The sequence below is a fragment of the Nycticebus coucang genome, chromosome 12 (genome assembly GCF_027406575.1).
Source record: "Nycticebus coucang isolate mNycCou1 chromosome 12, mNycCou1.pri, whole genome shotgun sequence".
Classification (NCBI taxonomy): Eukaryota; Metazoa; Chordata; class Mammalia; order Primates; family Lorisidae; genus Nycticebus; species Nycticebus coucang.
In genome coordinates, this window is record NC_069791.1 from 81,445,657 (window position 1) to 81,469,261 (window position 23,605).

At 45.5% G+C, this 23,605-nt stretch overlaps 1 protein-coding gene across 4 annotated transcripts; it reads right to left on the reverse strand.

Moving 5' to 3' along the window:
• Positions 1-337: 337 nt before the first annotated feature.
• On the reverse strand, positions 338-15,413 carry FUS (FUS RNA binding protein). 4 transcript variants are annotated; one of them, XM_053555070.1, is made up of 15 exons: positions 15,301-15,413; positions 13,428-13,452; positions 13,195-13,346; positions 11,207-11,351; positions 10,817-11,001; positions 10,411-10,618; positions 8,761-8,795; positions 7,235-7,267; positions 6,126-6,229; positions 3,953-4,082; positions 3,598-3,699; positions 3,336-3,459; positions 1,458-1,558; positions 797-944; positions 338-534 (listed from the first exon to the last, which is right to left on the reverse strand). In XM_053555070.1, exons 1-15 carry the CDS (start codon positions 15,311-15,313, stop codon positions 495-497), a joined length of 1,545 nt encoding a protein of 514 aa, XP_053411045.1. In that variant the 5' UTR covers positions 15,314-15,413; the 3' UTR covers positions 338-494. The 4 variants fall into 4 exon arrangements, with proteins under 4 accessions (XP_053411045.1, XP_053411044.1, XP_053411047.1 ...); XM_053555069.1 differs by having other exon boundaries at positions 6,126-6,232; XM_053555072.1 differs by having other exon boundaries at positions 11,207-11,348; positions 15,301-15,391.
• Between the last annotated feature and the right edge of the window lie 8,192 nt (positions 15,414-23,605).

Genomic DNA, 23,605 nt, shown 5'->3' on the forward strand with positions numbered 1-23,605 from the left:
ACAGTAAGACCAGCACGCAAATAAATGTCGTAAAGAAAAACTCCCACATAGTTGGGCAAATCTGGGACAAAACTCATGACATCCATGTTCATGTATCTCATTTATATATCCAATTTGCCATGACAGAAAAGTTTATCTCTACTCTTAGGGATACCACTTGACCTTTTCTTTTCTCCCTTGGATCAAGTAACAAATGCTTTATTCTAGTTCCTGCTGGGCAGGAACAAATTATTCCAATTCCTGCTGAGCAGGAGGATCTAAAAGTGGAAAACTCCCCCACATTCCTGACCCAGATATCAATCCTTCAGGAGAGTGGGGAGGGGGAAGGAACAAAATATAACTAAAACCATGGTTTTTAATGGGAACCAGAGGTATGGTTACAATCACATAGTCGGACACAAAAACCCATAGGTGATCAGGAATTGAAGGTTACAAAATAACAAGGGTAACACTGGGTACAGAAAGAAAAGCTGTTCCAGAATCTCAGGAGCCAGCTAATATGGCCTCTCTCTACGATCCTGTCTGTGCTCGCCCCTGCAAAAAAAAAAAAGTACCCATTAGGTTTGTTACCAGCCTCTCTATTCACCCCAGATACCCTATCTGCCTCCTTTATCCACTAAGCAAATGTCTCATCTCTTAAGTAGGGTGGGTCAACAGAGACCTACCCGAGATAATTTTCCTACCCTCCCTCCCTACTAATTTTCCTACCCTCCCTCCCTACTTTCTCTATAACCTTGTTATTCCATGGCCTCTGTTCAACTGTTCTACTTTTACCTCAATTTAAAGTCATACTCACCTGGAGTCCATCTTGCCAGGGCCAAAGCCGCCTCTGTCCCCACCACCCCGGCCCCCTCGGAAGCCCCCACGGTCCCCACCACGGCCCCGGTAGCCGCCTCGATCATAGCCTCCTCTGCCACCACGACGATCATCTCCATAGTTACCCCCTAGGACAAAAGAAATATGATCTATCACATTACCATCCTCCTACTGGGACCCCATAGCCTCTCTGCTTAAAAATTTAGGACTTTTTTCTTTTTTTTTGTAGAGACAGTCTCACTTTATTGCCCTCAATAGAGTTCTGTGGCGTCACAATTCACAGCAACCTCCAAATCCTGGGCTTAGGCGATTCTCTCACCTTGGCCTCCGAGTAGCTGGGACTACAAGGTGCCCACCACAACCCCCAACTATTTTTTTGTTGCTGTTTGGTTGGGGCCGGGTTCAAAACAGCCACCCTTGGTATATGGGGACGGCGCCCTACCCACTGAGCCACAGGTGCCACCCGAAAAAAAAGTTAAGAACTTTTTGTATATACCCTGTATTAATCCAAAATAAAATAAATTTTTAAAAGAATGCGATCCATAATCCCACCAATGAAAACATAATACAACAAAAGCATTTTAAAGAAGGAAAAAAAAATTGGCTCCTAATTCATTCACTACCAGCTCTGTCTCTCTTACCCATATGAGAGCCTCCTGGTCCACCTCCTGGGCCATCTGGTTTAGGAGCCTTACACTGGTTGCATTCATTCCTCCAAGAGAAGTTCATGTTCTCACATGTACTAAGAAAAAGGAAGACAGTTTGGAGGAATGAAGAATACACAAGCCCTAAAACTAGGAAAAGAGTCCAGTGAATTTTAGAGATACAGTGACAAAACTGAGGCCTCAAAAGGCTTGAAGCAGAACCAGGAACAAAAGCTGTGATAACTAAACCCAGTTAATTACCTTTCCCACTATACTGACCTAACCTTGGTAAGCTCTCAGCCAATCTGCCACCAACAGTGAGGCCCTGACATTTGTTAGTTTGGAAAACATCCACACATGCCTTGCTTACTTTAAGATCCTATTCCATAATAAACATACTTTGCCTTGAGTAAATTTGTTGTAAACTTAAAAAACGTTTTCATTTTAAAGTAGAATATCATTATGTAGACTATCTACAGCTTCATTGTAAATTATATAAATTTTTTTTTTTTTTTGCAGTTTTTCGCCGGGGCTGGGTTTGAACCCGCCACCTCCGGCATATGAGAGGCCGGCACCCTACCCCTTTGAGCCACAGGCACTGCCCCAATATATCATTTCTTATTACTAAGATTTTTCTCCCACAGTAAAAATACATTAGCATTCTTGTTGTGTTTATGAGCATTCTTTGTTTGTGAACATTCTTTTGTTTTGTCTCACTATCCCGCCCTTGGTAGAGTAACATGGCGTCACAGCTCACAGCAACCTCAAACCCTTGGGCTTAAGCGGTTCTCTTGCCTCAGCCTCCCAAGTATCTGGGACTACAGGCGCCCGCCACAATGCCCAGTTATTTTTTTGGTTGTAGTTGTCATTGTTGGTTGGCGAGCCAGGGCTAGATTGGAACCCGCCAGCTCTGGTGTTATGTGGCTGGCGACCTAGCCCCTTGAGCTACAAGCATTGAGCCTATTATTTGCATTCTTAATGGTAATTATCTGCAAGTATTTTTCCGTTGTGTATGAGATTAATGCAGGTGAAAAGTATTGCATTTTAATACAGAATTCCTATTATATGTTTAGATATTTGAGTTATGTTGCAGTTATTCCTATTAAATATAATTTGTATTTATTATTTTAATCAAGTTTGAGAATAACATTGCACATGTTCAATTTTAAGTACTACAGATTTAGCTAGTTTTAAATTTCTGAAGGCTAACAGACATGGATACACTTATATGCACTCAAATTAGTGTCTTTTTTTAAGTCACTGTCCATTTGTATTGACATGCCTGTTTCTAGTTCCAGTTTGGAGATTTTACAAAGTTCTAACAATGAGTTAACAATGTATTCATCTTCATTTGGTGTGTGTGACTTAACTCTTAAAAAATACATTTGCTATCTGGCATTGAGGTTTTATTTTAATACAAGTTATGGTTAATAGTTCCTTTTATAGATAATCTGGAATCCATGGATGATGAGCTTTAGAAAGTCTGTGAACCCCTTAAAATTGTAGAATTGAGTATTCACATTTTTATTTATTTTTGCAGTTGTTGTCGTTTTAGCTGGCACAGGCTGGGTTTGAACCCCCAGTCTCAGTGTATGTGGCTGATGCCACAACCACTGTGCTACTGGCACTGAGCCTGCATTTTTATTTTTTACTCTTGGATCCATCAGTAATATATGTATTTTTCTATATGGTGCAAAATTTAAAGATCTGATTTTATTTTTATTACAAACAGCTATTTGATTACCATTTATTAAACATTCTTTCTCCCACAAAAAAAAAAAAGAAAGAAAGAAAGAGTAAGAAAACATCCACACAGCTCTACCATAATATCAAAGGGAGCACTTAAGAGGACTAAAGAAAGTAAGTTTCACTCACGGATTAGGACACTTCCAGTCCCCAGCTCGCTGCTGTCCTCCACCACCACCACCTCCACTGGGAAATCCTCCTCGGCCACCGCCACCACTGCCACCACCTCCATACCCTCCACGGCCCATGGGTCCTAGTGCAGATAAAAGTATAGGGCTGCTTGCCTTCCAAGTTTGGTTAATCTAACCTTTTCCATATAAGCCCTTACCAACCTCTGCACTCTTTCCTCCCATCACCTTTGTTGGTACCCCACTAGATAAGAGCTCCTTACCTCCTCGCCCTCGGCCTCCCCGACCATTGCCACCACCCCGATTGAAGTCAGCTCGGCGAGTTGCAAACGAGACCTTGATAGGATTCCCAGAGAATTCTTTACCTAAAAGAAACAAAGGAGGCATTAAAAAAAAAATCCTTTTAAGCCCTGTGAATCCAAAAACACATTTCATACAATATAAGACTCTACCTGCCTGAAAAGGTTTAAAATCTAATGAGACATAAGCAAAAAACAGACTATACTGAATTTACAGCTAAAATAAAGTGTTGAAGACTAAAAAGAACCCTTAAAACATGGCCTACTTCCTAAGGCTAGGTGCCTATTCCCCCACATCCCCCAGTTTCTTCATACATACCATCAAACCAGTCTATAGCCGCCTTAGCAGAAGGTGGGTCATCAAAAGAAACCGTTGCCTCTCCTTTCAGCTTGCCAGTTTCCCTGTCTGTGTACAAATTAATCATGGGCTGTCCTGTTTTCTTGTTTGTCTAAGGAAAGCAAAATGAGTTAAAATCAAATTTAGAGAATATAGTACTACCTTACACCTTCTCCCCTAGAACCTGAGCTTATCATTCCCAAACTTCAGCTACCCTCTTCCTAGATACTTCTCCGTATCTTGCATATAGCCTGAATCATAGTCTACAACTGTTTTTCACATCAATACTGAAAGGTAAAACTAAAGGTTATTATTATATGGAGCCCAAATGCAAGAGTTTAGGGCACTCCTTTATCAACTATACTTTTTGTGTAAAGATGTGATTTATTCAGATAACACAAACAGAAGCCAGGCACAGTGGTTTACTTGTATTCCCAGCAATTTGGGAGCCAAAATGGGAGATCTGCTTGAGTCTAGGAGTTAACAGACCAGTGTGAACAATACAGTGAGACCTCATCTCTACAAAAAATAAACAGAAGGCTGGGCGTGGTGGCTTACGCCTATAATCCCAGGGCTCTGTGAGGCCAAGGCAGGTGAATTGCCTGAGCCAGACCAAATCTCTAAAAATAGCCAGGCATTGTGGTGGGTGTCTGTAGTCCCAGCTACTCGGGAGACTGAGGCAAAAGAATCACTTGAGCCCAAGAATTTGTGGTTGCTGTGAGCTATAATATCACAGCACTCTACCGAGGGCCACAAAGTATGACTCTATCTCAAAAAAAAGGGGGGTGGGGTGGAGCAAAGCCCATGGGTAGGGTGCCCACCACATACACCAAGGCAGGCAGGTTCAAACCCAGCCCAGGCCAGCTAAAACAATGACTACTGCAACAAAAAAATAGCCAGGCATTGTGGCAGGCGCCTATAGTCCCAGCTACTTAGGAGGCTGAGACAAGAGAATCACTTAAGCACAGGAGTATGAGGTTGTTGTGAGCTGTGATGCCACAGCACTCTACCGAGGGAGACCATATAAGACTGTGTGGCTCAGTGAGTAGGGCGCCGGCCCCATGTGCCGAGGGTGGTGGGTTCAAACCCAGCCCCGGCCAAACTGTAGCAACAACAAAAAAAAAAATAGCCGGGCGTTGTGGCGGGCACCTGTAGTCCCAGCTGCTCGGGAGGCTGAGGCAAGAGAATCGCGTAAGCCCAAGGGTTAGAGGTTGCTGTGAGCCGTGTGATGCCACGGCACTCTACCCGAGGGCGGTACAGTGAGACTCTGTCTCTACAGAAAAAAAAAAAATGGTAAATAGAAAAATTAACCAGGCATAGTGGCACAAACTTCTCCCAGCTAGCTATTCAGGAGCATCAGTGAATCCAAGAGATTTTTAGTTTTTGCTTTTTTAATTTCAGGTTAATGTGAGGGTACAACTAGATTACATTATTTATATGTTAGGTAGAGTCCCTCTGGTACTTGTATAACACACCCAAAAGGTATGCCATTACCCTTACACTGTGTCCACTAAGTGGGAGCACACTCCCCTCTTTCCCCTTCTCTCCACCCTCCCTCCATCTTTCACCCTACAATTTGAACTGAGTTTCTCTCTTATGTGGGCCTGTATTAGATCGTCTACTGGCTGAGTACGTTAGATATTTGTTTTTCCATTCTCGTGATACTTTACTAAGAAGACAACTCCATCCAAGAGGCCAGAAGTTTAAGGCTGCAGTGAGCTGTGACACCACTGCTAGCCCTGGAAAAGTAACAAACAGGCTCGGCACCTATGGCTCAAGCGGCTAAGGCGTAAGCCACATACACCTGAGCCAGCAGGTTCAAATCCAGCCCGGGCCCGCCAAACAATGATGGCTGCAACCAAAAAATAGGCGGGCATTGTGGCAGACGCCTGTAGTCCCAGCTACTTGGGGAGGCAGAGGCAGAAGAATCGCTTGAGCCCAAGAGTTGGAGGTTGCTGTGAGCTATGATGACACAGCACTCTACCCAGGGCGACAGCTTGAGGCTCTGTCTCAAAAAAAAAAGAAACAAACAACAAAAAAAAGCTAATGGGCTTTCCTCAATAAATTAACAACCATTAAAATTTGTTTTTACTAATGTGTGAAATCCAAAAGCCTGCTGAACCATGATAGAAAAGTACCCATACTCCACAATTACCTTAATAATACCGATCTGTTTGAAGTAATCAGCCACAGACTCAATTGTAACATTCTCACCCAGGCCTTGCACAAAGATGGTGTTGTTGTCTGAATTATCTTGTTCTGCTTGTTGAACACAGGAAGAAATGCAAATTTGAAGAGCAAAGGTAAAACAAAAGTAAAACGGGGGGGGGGCCACAAAGCAAAAAGTAAAAACAATGATAAAGAAAAAGTAAAACAGGTGACTCAATCTAAAAAGCATTTGACAGGTAGCGCCTGTGGCTCAGTGAGTAAGGCACCAGCCCCATATACTGAGGGTGGCAGGTTCAAACCCGGCCCCAGCGAAACTGCAACAAAAAATAGCCAGGTATTGTGGTGGGCACCTGTAATCCCAGCTACTCGGGAGATTGAGGCAAGAGAATCACCTAAGCCCAAGAGCTGGAGGTTGCTGTGAGCTGTGATGCCACAGCACTCCACCGAGGACAACAAAGTGAGACTGACAAGAAAAAAAAAAAAAAAAAACCCACTGATTTAAATAAACACCTCTGGAGTGTGGTCCACAGATTAAATATTAACATCACCTGAGACTTGTTAGACATGCAGATTCTCAGGCTTCTAAATTGCACAGGAAAGAACGAACCCACAAATCAGATTTCTGATACAGCAGTCATTTATGAACCACTGCTAACTAAAGGTACACCTGAACTCCCTTTTTTCTCTACTCATTTTTCAGTTTCCATTTAAGTTTCAAAGAATATCCAGTAAGTCTTTTTTTTCCCCCAAGACAGGATCTTGCTATGTTGCCCAGGCTGGAGTGCAGTGGCCATTCACAGGCACAATCCCACTACTGACCAGCATGGGAGTTTTGACCTGCTCCATTTCCAACCTGGGCCAGTTCACCCCTCCTTAGGCAACCTGGTGCCCCCACCTGCTCCAGAGGTCCCATATTGATATTGAACTTAGTGCAGACACCCACTCGGCATAGCACACTACAGCCCAGAACTCCTGAACTCAAGCGACCCGCCTATCTCAGCTTCCTGGGACTACAAGCGCATGCCACTGCATCCAGCCAAGAAAACTCTTGTTGACACCATTTTAGCCACTCTTTCATGCCACCTATGGACTCACCGGAGTCATGACGTGATCCTTGGTCCCGAGGGCCTTAAGTGCATGAAAAACAAGGAAAAGAAAAAAACAAAAACAAGGAAAAGACGAGCCGTTAGTCAACAGGAAAAAACAGGGAGAAAAATTAATACCAAATCCAAACTCTTGCAAAAATATTAGGTAAGTGCTCACAGCCTCACTCCAAACCCTGTCCTGGGTTGGCTGCCCAGAGGAGAAAATCCTAGGCAGGGCTGGGAAAGACAACAGACCCCTCTCCATAAGATCTGTAACTTGAGTCCTCATAGGGACAACTCCACACTTCAGAAAATGCTGCCTCCCCCAGTTCAAGCTGGGAAATGTCCTCAGCACAGATGGGAGGAGGGGGGGTAGACCCATTAAAGTTAACAAACCAACTCAAAGCTTGGCCCTGTTCTCTCACTCCAGAGAGATATGGGCTCACCACCAGCAATGTGATGTGCATCCATCCAGTTTCTCCAAACTTTACCACCAAAGACACTTATCCCTTGTGGAACAATTTTTAATTTTGTCTTTAGAAACCATTCTTAAGACCATGTTGTTTCCCCAAAACACATGAAAATAAAACACATAATAGCTATTGTATTTTAAAGCATGTCCCAGGGAACAGACCAGAAATCTTATTTCCATAATGCAGCCTCTGCTTTTTTTTCCCAGAGATCATCTTTGACCAATGTTTATCTGAATTTGCCATATATAAATATTATACCCAACGCAATGACACCTAAGTTATGAACCCAAGCCTTTGGCTTTAAATGTTGAGACAAATCAAGAAACCTTTTGTTTGTTAACCAAACCAGAAAAGTTCCAGCTTACTGGGAGACTTCTCAAATTTGCCATTTTTTCCATGAATTCAGTTTGTGCTGTTTAAGACCTGGTTATTTCCCATGAGCCACACATGCTCCCAATCTTTCTTGAAGTAGTCCACACCTTCCTTCCCAGAGCTAATTTCTATTTGCCCATCTGAATAAGTCCATATATGTAAAATTGCATTGACACCATTCAGTACTTAATTTATAAATATGTACCAACTTCACCATCCTCAGGGCAGGGCAGTATTTCACATCCCTCTCCCAGAATTAAAATATTTGGAAGTTGCCACACACACACACACACACTCACACAGACATATACACTAGCCTTGGACACAATGATCAAAAGGATCCTAAAGCCAAGTTGGCACCACGTGTTCCAGCACACACTCTCCAGTTTTTCATGATGGTGGTCACTAAGTGCCAGGTGTGGCATACCCCTGTCAGAGGCCTACTAGACACCTCTTATTAACCTGGGTCAAACCAATTTGGTACCAGATGACTTCTGAGTCATACCCCTGCCTGCCTCAAGATTAGCACACATCTGGCAGCAGAGGGCATTCTCTCCCACCCCTTTCTGGAGGTGGTTCTGGACACTTCAAAACCTTTGACACTTAAATTAACACGCTAAGACATCTGCAAATGAACAATCAGACAAAGCATTGCTGGGAGTTGGGAATTTTGGAAACTCTGTTCACTTACCACCAAATTTATTGAAGCCACCACGGTCACTTCCGCTGGAGAAGACAAGTTAGAAGAAAGGACATGAAGCTTCCAACGGCTACAAAAGGGTGTTTTGTTTTGTTTTGTTTTTGATTTTGTTTAACATTCCCCAAACATGGGTAGGTGTTTTTTGGAAAAAGATACAAGTGGCTACTAAAATACATCCCTTCCTGACCAACCCTTGTCTGACCTTTGAGCATATCACACACACGTGTGCAATTTCTCAGACACAGTTTTAAAGATTTTGTTTAAAAGATTATATGTCTATTTCCTCTGGAAAAAAAATAACCCATTTTCCTTGGTCGTTCTTCCGATGTAGCAGATGCTTTTTTCCTCTTGTCGTGAGTGGTTGACAACCCAGTAGGTGGTTTAAAAACCCTACCCCCAATTTAACCAGAAGACATTTCACACCAGGCTGGGGTAGCCCTGAACACATTTTTGTGGTTTTTGCTTTGAAAGCAGCAAGCAGACCCAACCCCATTCCATAAAAAGTCAAAACCAAAGGCAAGTTCCCCTTAAAGCAAGACAAACTTAGCTAAGCCCTGTCCTAACTACTGAGCTGTTTTTGATCTCCCCCTCCCCCGGGGTCACCCCTTCTACACTGTGAGAAGAGCGGAGTATTTTGCAATGTCACCTTTCATACCTGTGGCACATAAAATGCAGAGCAAGTTAACAGTCACATAACAGTTGCTTTTCTTTTTAAAGTTTTGCATTAAACACACGCACACAACAGAGTTTTCCTTATTTATGTATGTTTTTGAGATTGCCCCCACCCTCCTCTGAATACTTACCATATACAAAACTCATTCTAAAAACCTATTTTCCCAAAAGGAGTAACACTGACAAACCTCCCCTTTTTCAAGAGGACAAAAGTAGGGTCATTCAATCCATGTTTACCAACAGATTTGACAACTGTTTTAACATCAAATCTAAGGTTTTACTACAAATCAAATCAACTTCAGCAGAAAGGGAAGGAAGGTCCAGTTGGACAAACTGATGTTTTTTTAAGTAACCAGGGAAAGGCAGACAGTGGAACAAATACATGGGATACCACTGTCAAGTGTAATTTTGCCCAAAAGGTCTGCACACTTCAGTCAGATGACCCCATAAACCAAGTCACACACAAAATCAGTGTCAGTTGAATTAGTCCAAATCAAGCTCGTAGATTCAAATGACTACGGAATAGCCAATTCCTGGAAGCTGAAGTCAGGTTAAACATTACCAACTCCCTCAGAGGACACATGGGAATGCACATACCAAGTTTCCTACTATTTCCCAGGAGTGGGATCATCGGTTTCCCTTGCAGACAAAGAAGACTTTACTTCCATGTTTCTTGCCTAGGATATCAATGACTCCAATCCATACATTATCTATGTATTTTTTCTTTGGAAATAAAAGTGTCAATATTCAATTCTCTATTCAGTGGTGTGCATGGGAGTTCAGGCCCCCATGCTCGCACAAGAATAAAATAGGGATATACACAGAAACAGTCACTGTCTCCAAACCAAAGCCCTCATAAATCCCTAGATAACAAGAATACTAAACAATGCACTAGGGACTGGCTTCAGGAAGATTCATGCAACCCTCCACTCCCAAACAAACATACTCCCTGGCTCACAAGACACCTACCCCATGCCGCCTCTGCCTCCACGGCCACCTCCACGACCTCTGGGTTCATAGCCACCACTGCTGCGGTTGTAACCACCGCCACCGCCCCTGCCGCGTCCCCCACGGTCCTGTTGGCCTCCCCCGTAGCCGCCGCCACCACCACTCTGGTCCTGACTGCCATAACCACCACTGCCACCACTCATGGAGGACTGATCTTGGCCATAGTTACCTGTCAGAAAAGAAAGAATGCTTTAACAACAAATAGTAAAGTAACACGAAAAAGGGTTTAACATACCAGAACATAAAGGACAACAGAAATAAGAGAACTAGGAAATAAAAAAGTAACCTTTTAGGATAAGGGCCAAACAACAGAATACAAAACCTTACAGAAAATAGGTATGAGACAAAGCTGAAGATACCATCTCACCTCCACCACCCCCTCCACCACCTCCACTGCTACTGTTGTACTGGTTCTGTTGTCCATAGCCCTGAGGGGGATTATAGCTTTGCTGTTGCCCGTAGCTCTGCTGCTGTCCGCCATAGCCAGACTGTTGGCCATAGCCCCCACTTGGGGGTTGTCCATAGCTGCTGCTCTGAGAACTGCCACCATAACTAAAGGAACCGAAAAAGAAAACAATCATAATCCCAGAATATTCAAAACTTCCTTTCACTTTTAGTCTTTTAGTACATCACATTCTCTGTACTCAATGCCAACTCCACTATCCCCAATTATACCTCATAATTGCTCCAACTGCTGGTCATTTTGCCATTCCCTATCAATTCACCCTTATCGTCAAGCCTGCCCCCCATACCTTACCTTCCCGAGGTGCTGCTAGGAGCCGGTTGCTGGCCATAGCCAGGATAGGAGGACTGCTGCCCATAAGATGACTGGGAACTCTGGCTACTGCCATAGCCACCAGTTGAGCCATATCCCTGGGGAGTTGATTGAGTACTATAGCCTGCTAAAAGGAAAAGAAAAAGGGAGTCATAAAAGCTCTGAGGAGAAAAAACAAGGAATGGGCTGAAAAAACATATACTACCTAATATTCACCCATACTTGAAAAGTCAGCCTCTTAGAAACTGTTAATTTTACGACTCACAGTCTAACAAGTTACTTTTTTTTTTTTTTTTAAGACAGTCTCACTTTGTCGCCCTCCGTAGAGTGCTGTAGTGTCACAGCTCACAGCAACCTCCAGCTCTTGGGCTTAGGCAATTCTCTTGCCTCAGCCTCCTGAGTAGCTGGGACTATAGGACTACAGGCGCCCACCACAACGCCCGACTATTTTTTTGTTGCAGTTTGGCCCGGGCCAGGTTCGAACCCACCACCCTCAGTATATAGGCCCAGTGCCCTACTCACTGAGCCACAAGCACCGCCCAGACAGTTACCCTTCTTTTAAACCCTAAACGCTCTAACTCCTACCAACTCCAGGACAGTTCCAATTTCATCATATCTATTCCAAAGCCAGTCTCAAGAGCCACCCTCTGATCACAACCCAAAAGATCCCTACTTATTAACAGCATTATAACGTGCTGGTATGTGTACAGTATATACAAGACAACCCACATTAGTTATTTACACTTTAGAACCTCTGAGCAAATTCCACTTCCTTATGTTACATGATATATGGCACCCTGACTTCAAAACATCTTTATGCAAACCATTTTCTACATATTAAGAATCAGCCTAGGGTGGCACCTGTGGCTCAGTGGGCAGGGCACCGGCCCCATATACTGAGGGTGGTGGCTTTAAACCCGGCCCCAGCCAAACTGCAACGAAAAAATAGCCAGGTGTTATGGCGGCCACCTGTAGTCCCAGCTACAAAGGAGGCTGGAGGCAAGGGAATTGCCTAAGCCCAATAGTTGGAGGTTGCTGTGAGCTGTGACGCCACAGCACTCTACCAAGGGCCATAGAGGGAGACTCTGTCGCCACACACAAAAAAAAAGAATCAGCCTATTGGCTCAGTGCCTGTGGCTCAAGCAGCTAAGGCGCCAGCCACATACACCTAAGCTGGCAGGTTCGAATCCAGTCCGGGCCCGCCAAACAACAACAGCTACAACCAAAAAAATAGCTGGGTGTTGTGGCAGGCGCCTGTAGTCCCAGCTACTTGGGAGGCAGAGGCAGGAGAATCGCTTGAGCCCAGGAGTTGGAAGTTGCTGTGAGCTGTGATGCTAAGGAACTCTACTCAGGTCAACCGCTTGTGGCTCTGTCTCCAAAAAAAAAAAAAAAAAAAACACAACAGAATCAGCCTATCACTGGTTATTCCTTCAGGGAATATGCCCTCTTTCATGCTAAGAGAAGAAACAGGAAAAGCTCCAGCATAAATACAAAAGTAAAAGCCAGGGATGATAGTACAAGCCTGTAATTCCAGCTACTGAGGAGGCTGAGGCAGGAGGATCTGACACTCCAGCTCTGGAGTCCAAAACTAACCTGGTCAACTTATTGCCCAGGGCAAACCCTGCCACCCTTGTCCACAAAAAAGAAACACCAGAAATAGGAGATAATCGAATTACAAATCAATAAACATTTTTGTCTACAAGTACATCTAAGAATCGTAGACAAGGTAGAAAAAAAAAAGTACATCTAAGAATCGTAGACAAGGTAGAGAAAAAAAAAAAAAACCTGGGATAGCTTCAACTTTTCAACACTGCTTAGGTTTAAGAAAAGTAACATTCAGAAAACAGGAAGAGAGCAGCTCCTGTGACTCAAGGAGTAGGGTGCTGGCCCCATATACCAGAGGTGGTGGGTTCAAACCCAGCCCCGGCCAGAAAACAGGAAGAGGTGGAATGACACACTGAGAGACTCACTGTTCTGGGTCTGTCCATAAGAAGAACCATAGCTGCTCTGGCCATAGCCTGAAGCATCTGACTGGCCATAACCACTGTAACTCTGCTGTCCATAGGGCTGATTGCTCTGTTGGGAGTAGCCCTGCCCAGGCTGGGTGGGGTAGGCCCCATAGCTGGAGAAAAAGAGAAACAATTAAGAAAAGATATTTTCACTTGCCCTCTACAAATTTTAAAAGTCCAAAAATGGCACTCACCTTTGGGTTGCTTGTTGGGTATAGTCTGCAAAAAGGAACAAGAAAAAAAAATTACATTACTTTCAACAATAAAGAGAAAGAAAAAAAAAAAAAATCACATCACTTTCAGCCACCATTTTGACAGTGTCTTAATGTAGCCCTAAGTGGAGTGCCGTGGCATCATAGCTCACAGCAACCTCAAACTCCTAGGTTCAAGCAATCCTCCCGCCTCAGCCTCCCAAGTACTTGGAAATACAGGCACCCACCACAACCCTCGGCTAGTTTATTTTTAGTAGTCTTACTCAGGGTGGTCTCAAACTCCTGGGCTCAAGCAATCCACTCACCTCATCCTCCTAGAGTGCTAGGATTACCGGCGTGAACCACCGTGCCTGGTCTCAGCCACCACTCAATAGTGGAACAGCTAATTAATTACTCAAGCACTGGGGTCGCCAAATCAAAAAAAGGCATTCATAGGGCTTAAATTCCTCTATAAGACACTGATTGGGAAGAGAAACAGATCATAGCTTCTAAGTTCAGATCACTGTTAAGTTTTCTTACAACAAAGCAAAGAAAATACAAATTTCTAGAAACTAAGAAACCTTAACTACTGGAAAAACCAAGGGTCTCAGTAGACAACTACTGTTTCCTGCAAAATCAATTCATGTCAGGAAATACTCCAAAACATTTCATTTCCACTAGAAAGGCGTTATCATCAGGACTCAATAGACAGTAAATCTGCCCAAAGTGACAGAGGTACTAAGTAGTACAGATCTGGATTCAAGACTCAGACAGCAGTGTTCAGAATGTGGCCTCCACACTCCGCCAAGACCCAAAAAGCAAGAATTTCTCAAAGACCATTCTCCCCCTCTGACGAACCTAAAGTGAGCTTCTAGTGTAAAGTCAGGCAACCAAGACAAGAGAGCCCCTTAACCCCAAATGACAGATCTCCAAAGTGTTCCCTCGCTTCAGGAGGCGAAAGACAACTGGTACTCAAGTTCCCAGCCTTGTAGCTTCAAATGATTCCGTTTTCTCTTCTACTCTGGCCTTCCGCTGAGCCGGCCAACCAGAAGTATTGAAAGTGCTTTTAAAACACCACACTAAAGACTCACTGTCGTCTCCTCAGTTGGGGAAACCAGGAGGAAAAGACCAAAGGACCAGGAAAGGGTGTGGTCTGGGCCTGCCATTCTTTCAGTTCCCACCTCAGAAGAAACTTCGGCGGGAAACCCTTCGAACCCGGTGCCCGAGTCCGTTGGTCAATCCCTACCCCTCCCCACCAAAACCGTTAAGCGGGTGCGCGTCCCCAATCTCGAGCCTCCGCCCCCGGCCGCGTGGCAACCAAGGCGGGAAGAGGGTGGTCCCGCCCCTTCCCGAGAGCCCCTGGGGCGTGAAGCCCACACCTGACCCAGGCTCCAAAATCCTCCGCGAAGCCTCTCGCGACAAAAAGCCAGACAAACACGAGGCGGGGAAGTGGAATAGGCGCCTCGAGAAAGGGGGGAGGGGCCAACAGAGCGCGTGCGCGCACCAATTGCCCGGATGCAGCACTGCGACAAAGCGGGCCCGAGCGTGGGGCTGGGTGTGGGGACTTAGGCTACCGAGATCGGTAATTTCCACTTTTACCTCACATTTCAAATCACCAAGAAGCATTCCTCCCAACCCTGACCTCAAATAAACTGCGAAGGGAAGACTTCCCGCCCCATACGAGAGGCGCCAGAGGAACGAAACAAAATGGCGACACCGGCCTCCCCCTTCCACCTCTCCCCCTGCTTCCCGCCACAGTGGTACGAAGAGATCCCACACGCGATCGCCGTCCGTCCTACTGAAAAATCAAAAGCCCAGGTGGGAGGGAACGAGGCCTCGGACCGGCGCGCCACTGCCGCCTCGCGCCCTTACATACCGTTTGAGGCCATGTCCGCGCACGCGCGCACCGGCCGACGAGCAACAAAATTCCAACACCGCGGAGTACCGACGCCTCGAGGACTGAACAGCCCCGCCTCTTGCGTCGAGGTTTATGTACGCCTCCCCCCGCCTACGTACCGCGGAGGAATGTACCAAGTGAGAAAAGAAAAGGGAGAGAAGGGCTGGAATCCCATCATTCTTTAGAGAGCGTAGAGCGTCTGAGGAAACAAAAGATAAAATATTAACTTAAAAAAATGTTGAATAATATACATAATAATATTTTTTCTGATAAAGAACTTCTCTTGCCTCTGCAGGACTAGACTAACATACCTCCTCCCCGTAAAGTCACTGTGGTACTGTCCGATCGCCCGCTCAGGGCGGGGCGAGGGGCTCCGGGCGTCTGCGGAGAGAACTGTAGTTGAAGCCGGGAGTCTTAGTGTGGGAACCGAAATTATTGTGGCTGACCCCTTTTTCTAAGTCCCACTTTCACTCAGGATGGCGATCTCCTACCTTCATTGTTCTTCCACTGTATCAGACGCATTGTCGTTACAGATACCAACCTCCATTTCTGGATCTATCGTTCTCCCCCGCCCCCCCAGCAACAAGCAGACCCTCTCCTTGCGTCTCGGTTTTCCTTTCATAGTCTTTCCGGGTTGCCTTTCCTTAAGATCTTAATGGAATTTGGGGATTGTGACGTTTGACCCGAAAGAAAGCATGAATTGTAGCTTGGGCCCCAGGGCGTTAGTCTTGTCCAGCGCTGAACTCTCAGCCAAACCCCCACGGCTTTGCTCCTGACTAGCCGATGGGGAGGAAAAGTCCGGGCCCTCCTTGGGCTCAGACAGCGTCGACATTAGATTAAGGTTGTCCAGACTTTTGACGACAACGACCCCGCTTGTTGTTTTTCTTCTTTCTTTTTTTTCTTTTCTTTTTGAGACAGAGCCTCAGTCTATTACCCTAGAGTGCCCTGTGTCAACCTAGTTCACAGCAACCTTAAACTCCTGGGTTTCAAGCAATCCTCCAGCCTCAGCCTCCCGAGTACCTGGGGCTACAGGGTCCACTAGTATGCCCGGCAAGTTTTTCTATCTTTAAGAGAGTCAGGGGTCAGGGTCTCACTCTTGCTTAGGTTGGTCTTGAACACTTGAGCTCAAGCTAACCTCCCACCTGCACCTGCCAGAGTAGTAGGATTACAGGCATGAGCCACCTCTCCCTATCCCTTATCTATAAAATGGAGATATTTTTACCTCCTGCACAAGATTGTAACAGGAAGGAAATTATTTGTGTTTTGTGTGTGTGTGTTTTGTTTTTGGGGGGAGGGGGAGTTTTCTTTCTCTTTTCTTTTTTTTTTGAGACAGAGTCTCACTAACACCCGGCTATGGTTTGTTGTAGTTGTTGTTTTAGCAAGCCTGGACGGGTTTGAACCCACCAGCGCCCTAACCACTGAGCTAAGGGCACCAAGCCAGGAGTTTTCTTGCAATCTCACTCTGTCGCCCTGGATAAACTGCCATGGTGTCATAACTGGCAGCAACCCTGAACTTCTGTGCTAAAGTGATCCTGTTACCTCAGTCTGGCATAGCTGGGACTACAGGCTCCTGTCACAATGCCTGGCTAGTTTTGGTAATTTTAGTAGAGACAGGGTCTCCCTCTTGCTCTGGTCTCCAGCTCCTGAGCTCAGGCATTCACCTGCCTAGGCCTCCCGGAGTGTTGGGATTACAGGCATGGGCCACCTTGCCTGGCCTTATTTGTGCATTTTGAAACCACTTAAACCTTGGGTAAATGCGTTATTTTTGGGTTCTCTACTACTTCCTTGGTAGGGCCTTAGAAAAACAAGCAGGAGGTGCGGTGTGGTGGCTCATGCCTGTAATCCTGGGACTGTGGGGGGACTAGGCAGGAAAATCTATTGAACTCAGGTGTTCAAAGCCAACCTGAGCAAGAGTGAGACCTCGTCTCTACTAAAAATAGAAAAATCGACTGGGCGCCCATAGCACAGTGGTTAACAGTGCCAGCCACATACACCGAGGATGGCGGGTTCAAACCTGGTCCAGGCCAACTAAACAACTGCAACAAAAAAATAGCCAGGCATTGTGGCGGGCACCTGTAGTCCCAGCTACTTAGGAGGCTGAGGCAAGAGAATTGCTTATGCTCAAGAGTTGGAGGTTGTTGTGAGCTGTGATGCCACGGCATTCTACTGAGGGCAACATAGTGAGACTCTGTCTCAAAAAAATAAAAATAGGCAAAAAAAAAAAATAGGCTCAGCACCCACACCTCAGTGAGTAGAGTACCAGCCATGTGCAGGGAAGGTGGCAGGTTCGAGCCCAGCCTGGGCCTGCTAGACAATGACAACTGCAACCAAAAAAAAAAAATGGCCCAGCGTTGTGGTAGGCACCTGTGGTCTCAGGTACTCGGAAGGCTGAGGCAAGAGAATCACTTGAGGTTGCTGTGAGCTGTGACACCATGGCACTCTACCCAGGGTGACATAGTGAGACTCTATCTCAAAATAAAATAAAATAAAAATAGAAAAATAATTTTTCTATTTTGGTGGTCACCTGCAGTCCCATCTACTCAGGTGGCTGAGGCAGGAGGATTGCTTGAACCCAGGCATTTGAGGTTACTGTGAGCTAGACTGACACAGGGCACTCTAGCCTAGGGCAACAGAGGAAGGCTCTGTCTCAAAAAAAGAAAAAAAAGGCTACATCAACTCGCCATTTCTCCAGGCTTATCTCTCTCTTAGTGGACATCTCCTGAGTTCCATAACAAAAGGACCTCACACTCCTCAAAGTCTCCTTAGTTGCCATCCCTGCTCGCCGTCCTCCCTCCTTTTCCACTGTCCATTCCCTGTCTCCTCCTTCATTTCTCTTCCTCTGCAAGCCCAACAGGTAGCGGTGCTCTCCAAGGTTGTCTTCAGCCTTCTTAGCTTTTTCCTTGAGGCCCAAAACCCCAACTGTAGCCTGGTATGAAATGCCGCCTCCAGACAGATTTTCTATGGCCAGCATGTTGCTTTTAATTTTGTAAACTAGTTATCAACACTGAAAATAGGGAAATTGTGTGAAAACTTAAGCTTCTGGCTTATCTTAAAGACCAGAGTCTGGCCAGCACTGGCCCACATTCTCAAAGGGCAAGGGTCAGCAGGAACAAGAAGCTGCTGCCTTTAGTTAAAGCATGTGCTTATAGTTCATGATAGACTTCTTTACTTCCTCATGTTTCTAACCTGGAAGCCAATGTTTTGTTTTGTTTTGTTTAATTTTGAGACAGAGCCTCACTATGTCGCTCACCCTTGGTAGAATGCCCTGGTGTCACAGCTCACAGCAACTTCAAACTCCTGGCCTCAAGTGATTCTCTTGCCTCAGCCTCCCAAGCAGCTGGGACTATTGTCGCCCGCCACAACAACCAGCTATTTTTGTTGTTGCAGTTGTCAATGTTGTTCAGCTGGCCTGGCCCGGTTCGAACCCTCCAGCCTTGGTGTATGTGGCTGGCACCCTACCCACTGAGCTACGGGCACTACCTGGAAGCCAGTGTTAATTAAGATTTATATCAGAGAGGCCAGGTGAGGTGGCTCACGCCTGTAATCACAGCACTTGGGAGGCCAAGGCAGGTGGATTGCCTGAGCTCACAGGTTTGAGACCAGCCTGAGCAAAAGTGAGACCCCCATTTCTAAAAATAGCCAGGTGTTGTGGCAGGTGCCTGTCCAGCTACCTGGGAGGCTGAAGCAAGAGAATTGCTTAAGCCCAAGAGTTTGAGGATGCTGTGAGCTATAATGCCATGGCACACTACCAAGGGCAACAAAGTAAGACTCTGTCTCAAACAAAAAAAAAAAGATTTATATCAGAAAAAATTTTTTTTAATTTGGGCGGCGCCTGTGGCTCAGTCGGTAGGGCGCCGGCCCCATATACCGAGGGTGGCGGGTTCAGGCCCGGCCCCGGCCAAACTGCAACCAAAAAAAAAAAATAGCTGGGCGTTGTGGCGGGCACCTGTAGTCCCAGCTACTTGGGGGGCTGAGGCAAGAGAATCGCTTAAGCCCAGGAGTTGGAGGTTGCTGTGAGCTGTGTGAAGCCACGGCACTCTACCGAGGGCAATAAAGTAAGACTCTGTCTCTACAAAAAAAAAAAAAAAAAAATTTTTAAATTTATATCAGATGTTTAATGCAATTTTTCTTAGAATAGAATTAAAAGGGCCAGGTGTAGCAGTGGCTCACAACTGTAATATTAGCAATTTGGGTAGGCCAAGGCAGGAGGATTGCTTGAGCTCAGGATTTCCAGACCAGCCTGAGCAACGCAGCAAGACCCTGTCTTTAAAAAACAAAGTTAGCCACATGTGGTAGTGCACACCTTTAGTCCCAGCTACCCTGGAGGCTAAGGCAAGAGGGTCACTTAAGCCCAGGAGTCCGAAGTTGCAGTGAGCTATGATGACACTATTGCACTCTTGGGTTCGAGCCCAGGCCAGGTCAGCTAAAATCAACAATGACAACTGCAACCAAAAAAAAAAAAAGCCGGGCATTGTGGCAGGCTCCTATAGTCCCAGCTACTTGGGAGGCAGAGGCAAAAGAATTGCTTGAGCCCAGGAGTCGGAGGTTGCTGTGAGCTGTGATGCCAAAGCACTCTACCAAGGGCAACATAATGAGACTCTGTCTCAAGAAAAAAAAAAAAGAGGACAGTGCCTGTGGCTCAGTGGGTAGGGCCCCGGCCCCATATACCAAGGGTGGCAGGTTCAAACCCGGCCCCAGCCAAACTGCAAAAAAAAAAAAAAAAAGAGGGTTGCTGTGGCTCAGTGGGTAGGGTGCCAGCCCCATGTACCAAGGGTGGCGGGTTCAAACCCAGCCCCAGCCAAACTAAAAAATAATAGCTGGGCGTTGTGGCGGGCACCTGTAGTCCCAGCTACTCGGGAAGCTGAGGCAAGAGAACCTCCTAAGCCCAGGAGCTGGAGGTTGCTATGAGCTGCATGACACCACAGCACTCTACCAAGGGCGATAAAGTGAGACTCTGTCTCTACAAAAAAAAAAGAGAGAGAGAAAGAATTGAACCCAAGAGTTTGAGGTTGCTGTGAGCTATGATGCCACATTACTCTACCAAGGGTGACAAAGTGAGACTCTGTCTCAATTAAAAAAAAAAAGGGCAAGAGAGAAAAACTAGCTGGGAGTTGTGGCAGGTTCCTATAATGCCAGCTACTTGGGAGGCTGAGGCAAGAGGATCTCTTGAACCCAAGAGTTTGAGGTTTCTGTGAGGTATGAGACCAAGGCACTCTACTCAGGGTGACAGAGTGAGACTGTGAAAAAAAAAAAAAATCACATGGGGGTGGCGCCTGTGGCTCAAAGGAGTAGGGTACCGGCCCCATATGCTGGAGGTGGCAGGTTCAAACCCAGCCCCGGCCAAAAACTGCAAAAAAATAAAAATAAAAAACAAAAATCACATGGTTCTAAATGTACAGATAGAAAGACTATCTGAGATCTATTATTAATGGGGAAGGCTGGAGCAAGCTACCGAACAATTTGGGCTTTTAAAAGGGAAGGAGATTTACTGATATATATGTTTGTGAAGAAGAAAAAACTAGCCATAGTCTTTATTTCTGAGGAAGGATCTGGGAAACTTGGGGTCTAGTATATGAAGGAAATTCACTTTTCCCAGGATCCTTGCATATTTTAATTTGTTGTCATGTGCATATATTGACCAATCCAAAAAGGGAATTGGCTCTTACAAAGCAACACAAGGGGTATAGGTGACAAGAGGATTTCATGAGGTGGGGTGATCAGTTTTTCAGTGAGCAGGATGGGATGGACAGTCTTCACTGAAGAGATGATAGTTCAGCTGGGAGTTTACCAGATGGTTAAAGGATTTCTCAGGGCAAGAATGGTATGAATAAAGAGGAGCAAGCTTGGCTGATAACTGGTCCTGGACAGATACTTTAGCTGGATCCTTGTAAAAGGGGACGAGAACAGGCAATGTCCTTCTCCTCAGAAGTGTTCACTGGCCCAAGGAAGAGAGTGGAGGATGATGAGAGAGTGAGCTTTGGGCCAGACCCAGATTATCTATTGCCTGCAGCACATCTTTGTGCAAATTAGAAAAATGCACTCCTCTGGGCTTGGTGGCTCTCTCCTGTAATCCTAGCACTCTGGGAAGCAGGAGGATCCTTTGAGCTCAGTGTTGAAGAACAGCCTGACCAAGAGAGTGACCCTGTCTCTACTAAAAATAGAAAAATTAGCCAGACATTGTGGTGGGCACCTGTAGTCCCAAACTACTGGGGAGGCCAACAAAGGAGGATCACTCAAACCCAGGAGTTTGAGGTTTCTGTGAGTTGGGCTGATGCCACAGCAATCTAGCCTGGGCAACAAAGTGAGACTCCGCCAAAAAAAAAAACGAAAGAAAAGAAAGAAAGGAAAAGGAAAAGACATTCCTTTCTCCAAGCAGACACAACTCTGGAAGGGCCCAAGGCTTAGAGAGGAGAGCAGGGAACTGGATTTCACTCAGCCCCAATTCGCCACTTGGCAGAGGACCTCATGCAGGACAAAACCTACTACACAGTCCTGAGCAGCAGCCCTGAGGTATAAGACAACCCCAATATTTCACATCACTCAAAGCAAGAGTAAAAGAAAGCAACTTTGTAAGTCTGCTCTGCATATGAAATGATTATTTCCATCTACATATCAAGCTTAACCGGGGCTAGAACATTGTGTGCATGAACAAATGACCTTTTCTCTCCTGTCCTTCAGTATGTACTGCTTCAAAAAAGAAATAATTGCTTTTTTTTTTTTTTAAGAAATAATTGCTTTATTATTTCCTTGGGCAGCACCCAGGACAGGAAGTGGCCCTGCCTGCATGGGGCCCACTTAGGTTTTGTGTCTCTAAGAGAGGTTGTCATGGTAAACAGACTGGGAAAGTAAATGCTGGGCACATAATTGGCCTGTGCTAAGAAAAGACCTGTTTGAACCAGCTAGAAAAGGACAACACAGTTTGGTTGCAGACAACACAGTTTCTGAGCCACAGAAAGCCTCCTGGGAGGCAGGGCCAGGAGACAGAAAAAGGACAAGGGGCGAGGAGTTTATTGATCATGGGGATGGGATGGGAAATTGTCCCATCATTGTACCAGGTCCACTTCAAGCAGGTGAAAGGTACCGAAGGAATAAATTGGGCATCCCGAAAACACTGTTACATGCTTCACGAAAATGTAACAAGAAAAGCTCTGTTAGGGGTTCCATGTCATTGCCTTTTTCAAGGCCTCAGAGCTCCAGGGTCTCCAGCTCTAGAGACAAACAAAAAGAGAAAAGCACTGAAAAGGACAGCAGCACAGGGGCTTCCTCACAAATATGTAAAAGAATCAGAAGAAACTTGTTTATGCTTGACCCAGCAAGGAGATTTGAATCCCAACATGCAAAATATATATGTATACTTTTTTCAGGTTCATTTGCAAATTTTAACAGGAAGATACATGTGAAACTATTGAGAAGAGTTCTCTCAACTTTCTCTGTAGGGTAACTAAAATGAAAATTACACTTTTTTTTTTTTAGAGACAGAGTCTCATTTTATCGTTCTCGGTAGAGTGCTGTGGCGTCACAGTTCACAGCAACCTCCAGCTCTTGGGCTTAGGTGATTCTCTTGTCTCAGCCTCCCGAGTAGCTGGGACTACAGGCACTTGCCACAGTGCCAGTTTGGCCATGCCGGGTTTGAACCCACCACCCTCAGTATATGGGGCTGGTGCCCTACTCACTGAGCCACAGGTGCCACCCTACGCCCGGCTATTTTTTGTTGCAGTTTGGCCGGGGCCAGGTTCAAACCTGCCACCCTTGTTATATGGGGCTGGCACCCTACTCACTGAGCTACAGGTGCCACCCGAAAATTACACATATTTTTTAAAAAATGTTTTGGGAACTGGGCATGGTGTTTCATGCCTATAATCAATCCTAGCACTCTGGATTGCCTGAGCTCAGGAGTTGGAGACTAGACTAAGCAAGAGTGAGACTCATTCTTTACTAAAAATGGAAAACTTAGCTGGGTGTTGTGGCAGGCACCTATAGCTCCAGCTACTCAGGAGGCTGAGGCAAGAAGATCACTTGAGCCCAGATGTTTAAGGTTGCTATAAGCGATGACCCCAAGGAACTCTACCCAGTATGAAACAATGAAACTCTGTCTCAAAAAAAAAAAAGTTTGGGGAGAAAGAATGTTTCCGCCAGATGTGGTGGCTCACACCTCTAATCCTAGCACTTTGGGAGGCTGAGGGGTAGGATCTCTTGAGACCAAGAGTTCAGAACAGCCTGAGCAAGAGTGAAACCCTTGTCTCTACAAAAATTTTAAAACTATCTGGGTGTGATAGTGGGCATC

Bases quoted from the DNA above. Each gene is read 5' to 3' on its own strand.
- FUS (XM_053555069.1), bottom strand. The intron at 4,083-6,125 runs GTAATTGTGGAG...TGCTTTCCTTAG, and splicing joins AACAGATCGGTATTATTAAG to ACAAACAAGAAAACAGGACA. The intron at 535-796 runs GTGAGTATGACT...TTTTTTTTGCAG, and splicing joins CCTGGCAAGATGGACTCCAG to GGGCGAGCACAGACAGGATC.